This window comes from Mobula hypostoma, chromosome 2, assembly GCF_963921235.1.
Source record: "Mobula hypostoma chromosome 2, sMobHyp1.1, whole genome shotgun sequence".
Classification (NCBI taxonomy): Eukaryota; Metazoa; Chordata; class Chondrichthyes; order Myliobatiformes; family Myliobatidae; genus Mobula; species Mobula hypostoma.
The window spans coordinates 3,778,753-3,791,529 of record NC_086098.1 but is presented as its reverse complement, the minus strand read 5'-3'; the positions used below and the strand labels follow the sequence as shown (position 1 = coordinate 3,791,529).

The 12,777-nt window shown below is 43.3% G+C and overlaps 1 protein-coding gene across 1 annotated transcript in view; it reads right to left on the bottom strand.

Moving 5' to 3' along the window:
• mms22l (MMS22-like, DNA repair protein) overlaps positions 1-12,777 on the bottom strand; it is a 297,601-nt gene that overhangs the window by 266,190 nt on the left and 18,634 nt on the right. The window contains exon 4 of the mRNA XM_063033047.1: positions 7,159-7,211. Within this exon, the coding sequence (XP_062889117.1) occupies positions 7,159-7,211 (53 nt within the window). The remainder of the gene's footprint in view (positions 1-7,158; positions 7,212-12,777) is intronic.

Here is a 12,777-nt window from a genome sequence, read left to right as displayed (position 1 = left end):
CTAAATGGATTAGGCCAGGTAAAAGCTTTTCCAATCTGCGCGTTAATATAGATGTAAATAGTTTGTAATCTAAATTAAGAACACTAATTGGCCGATAATTGCCACATTCTAGTTTATCTTTACCCTCTTTAGGAATAACTGAAATAATCGCTTCTCTCCAGGAAGGTGGAGTTTCTCCTCTCTGCAAGATCCAATTAAAGGTGTTAAGTAGTAATGGGGCTAACTGTGTCTTCAGGGACTTGTACCACTCTGAGGTAAACCCATCAGAACCCGGGGACTTTCCAGCCTTTAACCTAGAGATGGCCACGTTCAGTTCTTTGACAGTTACTGGTTCTAATAAACTTTCATTTTGTAAATCTGTAGGTTTAGGTAGATCTAAAAAATTCAATACACTGTCTATATAGGGCTCATTGGGGGCCCGGGGTTGGGAGTACAGCTCTCGATAATACGTTTCAAAACTCTCTTGAATTTTCCCTATTGTACTCTCCACAAGCTTTGTCTTTGGATTCTTTATTTTATGAATTGTATTGTCTGCTTGTTGTTTTCGTAATTTATATGTTAATAATCTAGCTGATTTACCTCCTACTTCATAATTCTTTTGTCTCAGGTAAAGAAAATTTCTTTGAGTTTCCAACGTATAAATATCATCAATTTCACTTTGCAATTTCCTAATTTCCTGTTTTCGATTTGAATTACTTTTGTTGCTATCTCCAACTTGAAGTTGTTTTAATTTTCCTTGAAGGTCTGCTAATTTTTGTGCATTGATTTTTTTCATGCGAGTAGTAATGGAAATAATTTTCCCTCTCAGTACAGCTTTCAATGTATCCCATAAAATCACTGGTGATGTTTCTCCCGTGTCATTAAGGTCTAGATATTCTTTGATTTCTCCCCTTAATCTCTCCATTACTTTTGGGTTATTAAGTATATGTGAGTTTAGCCTCCATAGTGTTTTCCTCATTTTCCTTTCCAGGATTAGAGACATAGACACTGGGCTATGATCCGACAGATCAATTGTTGCAATATTACAGTTTTTTATCCTGAGTCTATCTGTATTAAAGATAAAGAAATAGTCTATCCTTGAATAGGCTGAATGAGGGAAAGAGTAATATGTATAATCTTTACTAGTAGGGTGTAATTCCCTCCAGACATCTATAATTCCCAACTCCTCCATCAATGAATTCACTTTCCGAGTCAGAGGTTTATTCTGAGTAACTATTCTTGAAGAATCTAATATAGGATTTAATCTAATATTAAAATCCCCTCCTCAAATTACTACCCCTCGAGAACTGACCATGAGGTCAAAAATGTGTCTATAAAATGACCATTCACTACCTGGAGGAGCATAAACATTCAGCAATGTTATTTCTGTACCTTCTATTCTTCCTGTGATTTTTACAAACCGTCCTTCTTTGTCTCTCGTCTCTGAAATATGTTCATAATTAAGAGTACTTGATATGAAAGTAGCTACCCCTCTTTTGTGACTCAATTTATATGATGAATAAAATACATGCTTAAAGCCCATTCTTTTTAATTTTCCATGTTCAGATTGGCTCATATGTGTTTCCTGGAGGAAAACTATTTGTGCCCTCTCTTTTTACAATTTAGACATAATCTTATTTCTTTTAATTGGATTCAAAACCCCATTAACATTATAGGAAATTATTTTTACCAATTCAGTTTGCATTTTTCTCTAGTAGAAAAAAAGCACTCTCCTTTTCTAACCAAACAGTAAGCAATCCCTTCTCAACAGTAAACCAAGACATATAACCACACCCTAGACATTTCTGAACGTATAACATTTGAAAATTTTCCCCGACTTCCCACAGTGAGGCCTGAGCACCGACCCGCCTCAGTTCAGAGGGATAACCTCTATCTTCACCCTGTGTTAGAGGGCCCTCAGCAGTTTGAATAATCATAGAGAATTTTCTCCTATTTATGTCTCGACCATATTGCTATCATTCAAGTTATTCCGCCTAGATTATTTTCAGTTACCAGTTTTCATTTTACTTTTAAGTCCGATTTACTCTTTTCAGTCATTTCTCTTAATTAATCTGTATTCTCTGTACATTCGCGTCTGAATATTTGCAGCTTTTCCTTGTAGTTTGACACTCTGTTTCGAGTGGAGCGTCCTCGCCCCACTAACTGCCACGACTTCTGCCGAATCCTCTCCAGTAGCGACTCCGGTTGGGTGATAACTTTAATAGGTAGTCCCCGGTCCGCCAGGTCCGACGTTGCCTCCTCCACCGTAGCGTAAGTTTTTGTCCCTTCGTCGTAAAAGACTCTCAGCCAAGCTGGATACAGGGTCTGGAATCTGATGTTGTTTTCCTTCAGGACTCTCCGTGTTTCCGTATATTCCTTCCGTCTGGCAAGAATCCCCGGTGCGTAGTCGTGGTCTAAACTGATTTTACAGTTGTTCCACATGAAACCTTTCTTTTGCCATGCTCTTTTAAGCACCTCTTCCTTCGTTCTGTAACTGAGAAATCTGACCAGAATCGATCTGGGCTGGGCACCTGCCGGAGGCTGTGGTGCCAACGCTCGGTGAGCCCTTTCTATCTGTAGGTCTTTTGCGGCCGATATATCAAGGTTCTCTCTAAGTAGCTTCTCCACGAAGGGAATCATCAATCCGGGTTTACCTTCGGTTCCTTCGGGAACTCCGTAGATCCTCACATTTTCCCTTCTCGAGCGGCCTTCTTGATCTATTAGTTTCCACTGGAGTTGGTCTTGTAGCTTCAGCATTTCTGCTATCACTTCCTCGGCATTTTGTAGCTTCTCTTCAATTCCAACAATCCTCGCTTCGGCTTCATCTATCCGCGAGTTAGTTTTTACTATTTCTCCTTTAATATCTTCCAGCTGTTTGCTGTTATCTTGTCGGAACTCGAGAATCAAAGACAGAGTCACCGATTCCCCCTCATTAACTGCGTCCTGGCTTGCCGTGGGAGAGCTAGGCCCGTCGCCTTGCTGCATCTCTTTATGTTTATCAGCCTTCGAAGCGGACTTTTTATTCTTGTTCTTAGACATCATCCTTGCCCCTTTTATTAATATAGTTATGCAATATTAAGTATTTGTCTAAATTCGATTTTGGGGCAGTTTACCTTCTTTTTTGTCGAGAGACCCTTTCCTTACGCCGCCATTCCCTTGATGACCCGGAAGTCCTCTCAGTCATGGGGGATTTCAATTTTTTTTGGAAAAATCAGTGCTAGATTCCAGGAGAGGAATTTCTAGTACCTACGAGATGGCTTTTTAGAGCAGCTCATGGTTGAGCCCATTAGGGGGTCAATTCTTCTGAATTGGGTGTTGTGCAATGAACCAGAATTGATTAGAGAGCTTAAGGTAAAACAACCCTTAGGAACAAGTGATCGTAATATGATTGAATTCACCCTGAAATCTGAGAAGGAGAAACTAAAGTCAGATGTACCATTATTACAGTGGAGTAAAGGGAATTACAAAGGCATGAGAGAGGATTTGGCCAGAATTGACTGGAAAAGAACACTGGCAGGTGATAACAGCAGCGCAGCAATGGCTGGAATTTCTGGAAGCAATTCAGAAGGCAGAGGATATATAGATCACAAGAGGAAAAGGCACTCCAAATGCAAGAAGGCACAACTGTGGCTAACAAGAGAAATCAAAGCCAACATAAAAGCCAAAGCAACATACATCAAAGTTGCTGGTGAACGCAGCAGGCCAAGCAGCATCTATAGGAAGAGGCGCAGTCGACGTTTCAGGCCGAGACCCTTCGTCAGGACTAACTGAAGGAAGAGTGAGTAAGGGATTTGAAAGCTGGAGGGGGAGGGGGAGATGCAAAATGATAGGAGAAGACAGGAGGGGGAGGGATAGAGCCGAGAGCTGGACAGGTGATAGGCAAAAGGGGATACGAGAGGATCATGGGACAGGAGGTCCGGGAAGAAAGACGGGGGGGGGGGTGACCCAGAGGATGGGCAAGAGGTATATTCAGAGGGACAGAGGGAGAAAAAGGAGAGTGAGAGAAAGAATGTGTGCATAAAAATGAGTAACAGATGGGGTACAAGGGGGAGGTGGGGCCTTAGCGGAAGTTAGAGAAGTCAATGTTCATGCCATCAGGTTGGAGGCTACCCAGACGGAATATAAGGTGTTGTTCCTCCAACCTGAGTGTGGCTTCATCTTTACAGTAGAGGAGGCCGTGGATAGACATGTCAGAATGTGAATGGGATGTGGAATTAAAATGTGTGGCCACTGGGAGATCCTGCTTTCTCTGGCGGACAGAGCGTAGATGTTCAGCAAAGCGGTCTCCCAGTCTGCATCGGGTCTCACCAATATATAAAAGGCCACATCGGGAGCACCGGACGCAGTATATCACCCCAGTCGACTCACAGGTGAAGTGATGCCTCACCTGGAAGGACTGTTTGGGGCCCTGAATGGTGGTAAGGGAGGAAGTGTAAGGGCATGTGTAGCACTTGTTCCGCTTACACGGATAAGTGCCAGGAGGGAGATCAGTGGGGAGGGATGGAGGGGACGAATGGACAAGGGAGTTGTGTAGGGAGCGATCCCTGCGGAATGCAGAGAGAGGGGGGGAGGGAAAGATGTGCTTAGTGGTGGGATCCCGTTGGAGGTGGCGGAAGTTACGGAGAATAATATGTTGGACCTGGAGGCTGGTGGGGTGGTAGGTGAGGACCAGGGGAACCCTATTCCTAGTGGGGTGGTGGGAGGATGGAGTGAGAGCAGATGTACGTGAAATGGGGGAGATGCGTTTAAGAGCAGAGTTGATAGTGGAGGAAGGGAAGCCCCTTTCTTTAAAAAATGAAGACATCTCCCTCGTCCTAGAATGAAAAGCCTCATCCTGAGAGCAGATGCGGCGGAGACGGAGGAATTGCGAGAAGGGGATGGCGTTTTTGCGAGAGACAGGGTGAGAAGAGGAATAGTCCAGATAGCTGTGAGAGTCAGTAGGCTTATAGTAGACATCAGTGGATAAGCTGTCTCCAGAGACAGAGACAGAAAGATCTAGAAAGGGGAGGGAGGTGTCGGAAATGGACCAGGTAAACTTGAGGGCAGGGTGAAAGTTGGAGGCAAAGTTAATAAAGTCAACGAGTTCTGCATGCGTGCAGGAAGCAGCGCCAATGCAGTCGTCGATGTAGCGAAGGAAAAGTGGGGGACAGACACCAGAATAGAAGTTAAAGCTAGCCAGTAATAACAAAGAAGATATCAGAGACATAAAGTGTAAACGAGAAGCAAGAGTGGATATCAGACCACTCGAAAATGATGCTGGAGAAGTAGCAATGGGGAACAAGGAAATGGTGGATAAGCTGAATAAGTATTTTACATCAGTCTTCACTGTGGAAGACACTAGAGGTATGGTGGAAATTCCAGGTGTTAGGGGGCATAAGGTGTGTGAAGCTACAATTACTAGTTAAAGTTCATGGGAAACGGAAAGGTCTGAAGGTGGATAAGTCACTTGGACCAAATGATGTACAACCCAGGGTTCAGAAAGAGGTGGCTGAAGAGGTTGTGGAGGCATTAGAAATGATCTTTCAAGAATCACCAGATTCTGGAATGGTTCTGGAAGACTGGAAAATTGTAAATGTCACTCCACTCTTCAAGAAGGGAGAGAGGCAGAAGAAAGAAAACTATAGGCCAGTTAGTCTGACCTCAGTGATGGGAAGATGTTGGAGTTGGTTATTAAGGATGACGTCTCAAGGTAGTTGGAGGCACATGATAAAATAGGCTGCATTCAGCATGGCTTCCTCAAGGGAAAATCTTGCCTAACAAATCTCTTGGAATTCTTTGAAGAAATAACAGGCAGGATAGGCAACTGAGAATCAGTCAATGTCATGTACTTGGATTTTCAGAAGGCCTTTGACAAGGTGTCAAACATGAAACTACATATGAGCCTATGGTATTACAGGAAAGATTCTAGCATAGATAAAGCAGTGGCTGATTGACAGGAGGCAAAGAGTGGGAATAAAAGGAGCCTTTTCTGGTTGACTGCCGGTGACTCGTGGTGTTTCACAAAGGTTTGTGTTGGGACCGATTCTTGTTATGTGATGTGTCATTGATTTGGAAGATGGAGTTGAAGGCTTTGTTGTAAAGGTTGCAGACGATCTGAAGATAGGTGGAGGGGCAGGTACTTTTGAGGAAGTAAAGAGGCTACAGAAGGACTTAAACAGATTCAGAGAATGGGCAAAGAAATGGCAGATGGAATACAGTGTCGGGAAGCATATGGTCATGCACTTTGGTAGAAGAAATAAAAGTGTTGACTATTTTCTAAATGGAGAGAAAATACAAAAAAACTGAGGCACAAAGGTACTTGGGAGTCTTTTGCAATATCCCCTAAAGGTTAATTTGCAGGTTGAGTTTGTGGTGAGGAAGGCAAATGCAATGTTAGCATTCATTTCAAGAGGACTAGAATATAAAAGCAAGGATGTAATGTTGAGACCACTGGTGAGGCCTCACTTGGAGTATTGTAGCAGATTTGGGCCCCTTATCTTAGAAAGGATGTGCTGAAACTGGAGAGGGTACAAAGGAAGTTGACGAAAATGACTCCAGGATTGAATATCTTGTCATTTGAAATGTTTGATGGCTCTGGGACTGAATTCACTAGAAATCAGAAGAATAAAGGGTGACCTCATTGAAAACTATCAAATGGTGAAAAGCCTTTGTAGAGTGGATGTGAAGAGGATGTTTCCTGGGGTGAGAGAGTCTCAGACCAGAGGACACAGCCTCAGAATAGAGGGGTGACCTTTGAGAATGGGGACGGGGAGGTATTTCTTTAGTCAGAGAGTGGTGAACCTGTGGAATTCCTTGTTACAGGCAGACCAAGTCCATATGTATATTTAAGGCAGAGGTTGATAGATCGATTAGTCAGGGCATGAAGGGTTATGGAGAGATGGCAGGAGACTGGGGTTGAGAGGAAAATTGGATCAGCCATTACGAAATGGAGGAGCAGACTTAATGGGCCAAATGGCCAAATTCTGCTCCTATATCTTATGGTCTTATGGGCTTAATAAAATGACATGAAGCAAAAAGGTTTGTGCCTCTTTCTTGACTTCGAAAAGAACCTTGGATCAAAAACATCAGAATCCAACACATACTTCTTTTCCAACCTGCTGTTGTCTCCAATGTCTTCTGTTTCTATAAGCCTGTCCTCAAACTAATTAGCAAGAGGAATCATTAAAGCATTATACTTGCCAAAATCACAGGAATTAGTCTGTGCCAAATCTTCTAAACGACTGATTTGTTGTCTGCAAAGTAAATTAAAATTGTTTAAAAAAATGTGAAGTGTATTTGCACATTTCAAAAATCAGTGCACGTGTAGGAATATCAGCAAGCCAGGCAGCATCTAGGAAAAGAGTACAGTCAACGTTTTGGGTTTTGGCCCGAAACGACGACTGTACACTTTTCCTAGATAACACCTGGTCTGCTGAGTTCTTCCAGCATTTTGTGTGTGTTGCTCCGATTTCTGCAGATTTCTGCAGATTTTCTCCTGATTGTGATGCATAGGAATATATTTATTAGAAAAAGAATATAAAGATGTATGTATACACTGATAACAGCAAAGTATAGCAAAGATAAGGTTCCAATAAAGTTTGGGCAAAGTCCTCTATCATATTAAATTGTTTTAGTATATTGCTTTTAAGCGTACCAAAACAACAGTGAAACACTTGACACATGCTGTTCATACAAATCATTACACGCATAGAGGGAGACTAACATAGAGGGATCAACTCTGCAGGTAAGGCAACATCTACGGAACGAATAAACAGTAGAGGAGGCCATGGATTGACATATCCCAAAGGGAATGGAAAGTGGATTTAAAATTGGTAGATATTAGGAGATCACACTTCTTCTGATGGACAGAGTGCATGGCCTCCTCTACTATCGCGATGAGACCACACTCGGGGTGGAGGAACAGCACCTTATATTCCATCTGAGTAGCCTCCAACCTGATGGCATGAACATCGAATCTCCAAGTTCCTGTAATGCCCCCACCCCCCCAACCATACCTCATTCCCATTTCCCTCTCTCGCCTTATCCTCTTGCCTGCCTGTGCCTCCCTCTGGTGCTGCTCCACCCTTTTCTTTATTCCATGGCCTTCTGTCCTCTCCAGCAGACTCGCCCTTCTCCAGCCTGTGTCTCTTTCACCAAACAACTTCCCAGCTCTTTACTTCACCCTCCCCACCTCCCAGTTTCACCTATCACCTTCTCTTTCTTCGTCCTGTCCCCCCTCCTTTTAAATCTACTGCTCATCAATTTTCTCCAGTCCTGCTGAAGGGTCTCAGCCTGAAACGTCGGCTGTACTCTTTCCCATAGATGGTGCCTGATCTGCTGAGTTCCTCCAGCATTTTGTGTGTGATGCTCTGGATTTCCAGCATCTGCAGATTTTCTCTTGTTTGAGCTTCTCTATCCAGGTTGATGAGTCAACAAATTTCACCAATAAATGTCATGTTGTAGCATTTGTAAGATTTGTAAATGATGGTGAAATTCAAGAAAATTTTTTTCTGTTGCAAAGGCCAAGATATATTTAATGCTTTGTCTTCATATCTGGAAACAAAGGGTCTGCCTTGGAGGAACTGTGCCAATTGGAGAACTGTGCAGATGCAACAGGAGTGTTCCCATGCAGATCTGACAAAGCTTGAAAAACCAGCAAGCTTTTCAACATGAGTCGTTGATTGGAGAACCATGCAGGCACAACAGGAGCGTTCCTGCACAGGTCCAACAAAGTGCTTTTAATACCCAGTCTCAATAAAAGAGAGGTACCACCTAGCAGAGCAGTCATTATAGGAGCAGTTGTCGTCGGAGAAGTCTTGAGTCAGGGTAGAAAGGCTTTGGCTCAAAAGGGCTTTGGTGAGAGCAGGCAGAGGCAAGGCAAGTTCATTCCTTATTTAACTCTATAGAGAATAGTGGGTATGCACGCAGAGCCAGCATTCTGCTCCGGGTGTCAGATCTGGAATTTCCAGGAGACTTCTGGCCTCCCCAATGGCCACATCTGCACCAGGTGCATTGAAATACAGCTCCTCAGAGACCATGTTAGAGAAATGGAGCTGCAGCTTGATGACCTTCGGCTTGTTAGTGAAAATGAGGCAGTGATACACAGGAGCCACAGGGAGGTGGTCACCCCAAGGCTACTGGAGACAGATAAATGGATGACTGTCAGGAGAGGAAGGTTGAACGTCAGAAGTGGAGAGGATCCCGGTGGCCAACCCTCTCAACAATAAGTACTCCATTTTGAGTACTGTTGGGGGGTGACGACTTACCTGGGGGAAGCAACAATGGCCACGCCTCTGACACTGACTCTGGCCCTGTGGCTCAGAAACATAGGGAACGGAAGAGGATGGCAGCAGTAGCAGGGGACTCTGTAGTCAGGGGGACAGACAGGTGATTCTGTGGGCACCAAAAGGAAACATGGATGGTAGTACCAGGGTCTGAGATGTTTCTGGACACATCCACAATATCCTAAAAAGGGAGGGTGAGCAGCCAGAAGTCATGGTATATATTGATACCAATGAAATAGGAAGAAAAAGGGAGGAGGTCCAGAAAACAGAACACAGGGAGTTAGGGAGGAAGCTGAGAAGCAGAACTTCAAAGGTAGTAATCTCGGGATTGTTGTCTGTGCCATGCGGCAGTGAGGATAGGAATAGAATGAGGTAGCAGATAAATGTGTTGCTCAAGAATTGGAGCGATTCAGATTTCTGCACAATTGGGACCTCATCTGCAGCAGGGGTGACCTATACAAAAGGGATGGGTTGCACTTGAATCCAAGGGGGACAAATATTCTTGCAGGCAGATTTATTAGAGCTGTTGGGAGTGATTTAAACTTATATGTCAGGGTGATGGGAACCAGTATGACAGAGCTGAGGATGAGCCAGCAGGTTTACAAGTCGATGATGGGTGTAACATAAATGTAAGGAAGGACAAGCCAATGACTGGATACAAATGCAGACAGAGCAAAGAGTTAAATTGTACCACAGAGGCAGAATTCAAAAGGGCAAAGAATGCAGGACCAAAGGTGCAGTATTTAAATGCACATAGCTTTCAGAATAAGGTGAACAAACTCATGGCACAATGAGAGATCGGTCAGTATGACACCGTGGGCATCACTGAGTCGTGGCTGAAAGAAGGTCATAGTTGGGAGCTTAACATCAAAGGATATACTTTGTAATGAAAGGACAGACAGGAAGGCGTAGGCGGCGGTGTGGCTCTGTTGGTAAGAGATGGAATTACATCTTTAGGAAGAGATAACATATTGACTCTTTGTGGGTGGAGTTAAGAAATTGCTAGGATAAAAAAAAATCATTATGGGAATCATATATTGTCCTCCAAATAGTAGCCGAGATGTGAGATTGAGATTGCAAAGGCAGCTGGAAAAGGCATGTAAAACGTGTAATGTGGCCAAGTGGTTAAGGTGTTCGTCTAGTGATTTGAAGTTCGAGCCTTGGCTGAGGCAGCATGTTATGTCCTTGAACAAGGCACTTAACCACACATTACTCTGCGACAACACCAGTGCCAAGCTGTATGGGTCCTAATGCCCTTCCCTTGGACAACATCGGTAGCGGGGAGAGGGGCGACTTGCAGCATGGGCAACTGCTGGCCTTCCATACAACCTTGCCCAGGCCTGCACCCTGGAAACTTTCCAAGGCACAAATCCATGGTCTCATGAGACTAAAGGATGCCTAAAAAATGGGGACTTCAATATGTAAGGGGATTGGGAAAATCACATTGGTGTCAGCTCGCAAGAGAGGGAATTTGTTTAATGCCTACGAGATAGATTTTTAGAGCAGCTTGTAATTGAGCCTACTTGGGGAAAGGCCATCCTAGATTGGGTGTTGTGTAATAATCCAGATCTTATTAGGGAGCTTAATGTAATGGAACCCTTAGGAGGCAGTGATCATAATATGATTGAATTCATACTTCAATTTGTGAAGGAGAAGCGCAACTCACATGTATCAGTATCACAATGGAATAAAGGGAATTACAGAGGCATGAGAGAGGAGCTTGCCCAGGTAGATTGGAGGAGAATTCTGGCGGGGATAATGGCAGAGCAGATATGGCTGAAGCTTCTGGGAATAGTTCACAAGTTGCAAGATAGAAATGTCCCACAGAAGTAGTTCTCAAATGGCAGGGGTAGGCAATCATGGCTGAGAAAGGAAGTTAAGGACTGCATAAAAGCCAAGGAAAGGGCATACAAGGTAGCAAAAGTGAGTGGGAAGTTGGATCATTGGGAGACTTTTAAAATCCAACAAAAGGCAACTAAAAAATGCTATAAGAAGGGAAATAAATTAAATATAAGTGCAGACTAGCCAATAATATAAAAGAGGATACCTGAAGTTTTTTCAGTTATATAAAGAGTAAAATGGAGGCAAGAGTTGATATTGGACCACTGGAAAATAATGTTGGTGAGGTAGTAATGGGGGCCAAAGAAATGGCAGATGAACCTAATTGGTACTTTGCAACTATCTTCACTATGGAAGACTTTAGCAGTGTGCCAGAGGTCTGTGAGTGTCAGGGAGAAGGAGTGAGTGTCATCGCTATTACAAAGGAAAAAGTGCTAGGCAAACTCAAAGGTCTTAAGGTAGATAAGTCACCTGGACCAGATGAACTACATACCAGAGGCCTACGAGAGTTTGCTGAAGAGATATCAGATGCTTTGATCATGATCTATCAAGATTCACTTGATTCAGGCATGGGCTGAAAAATTGCAAATGTTACTCCGCTCTTAAAGAAAAGAAGAAGGCAAAAGAAAGAAATTACAGGCCGATTAGCCTAACGTCAGTGGTTGGGAAAGTGTTAGTCTATTATTAAGGATGAGGTTTCGAGGTACTTGGAGACTAATGATAAAATAAGTCAAAGTCAGCATGGTTTCTGTGAAGGAAAATCCTGCCTGACAAATCTGTTAAGAGTTCTTCGAGGAAGTAACAAGCAAGGTGGACAAAGGAGAGGCAGTGGATGTCATTTACTTGGATTTTCAGAAAGCATTTGATAAAGTGCCACATATGAGGCCGCTTAACAAGATAAAATCCTATGGTGTTACAGGAAAGATACTGGCATAGAGAGCGGAATAGCTGACCAGCAGGAGGCAGCGAGTGGGAATAAAAGGGGCCTTTTCTGGTTGGCTGCCGGTGACCAGTGTGTCACTGGAATAAGTATCGGGGCCGCTACTTTTCACATCGTTTGTCAATGATTTAGATAATGAAATTGACAGCTTTGTGGCAAAGTTTGCAGATGACACAAAGATAGGTGGAGGGGTCAGTAGTACAGAGGAAGCAATGCGACTGCAGCAAGACTTTGACAAATTGGAAGAATGGGCAAAAAGATAGCAAATGGAATACAGTGTTGAGAAATGTATGATAATTCATTTTAGTAGAAGGAACAATAGTGCAAATTATTATCTAACTGGGGAGAACGTTCAAATATTAGAGGTGCAAAGGGACTTAGCAAGACTCCCAGAAGTTTAACTTACAGGTTTAGTCTGTGGTAAGGAAGACAAATGTAATATCAGCATTTATTTCAAGTGGAATAGAATATAAAAGCAAGGAGATACTACTGAGTCTTTATAAGACACTAGTCAGTCAGGCTGCACGAAGTATCGTCAACAGTTTTGGGCCCTATATCTCAGAAAGGATGTGTTGTCATTGGACAGAGTCCAGAGGAAGTTCATGAGGATGATTCCGGGAATGAAGGGGTTAACATATGAGGAGCATTTGGCAGCCTTGGGCCTGTACTCACTGGAATTTAGAAGGACGCGGGGGGGGATCTCATTGAAACTTAGTGAACGTTGAAAGGACTAGATAGGGTGGATGTGGAGAGGAT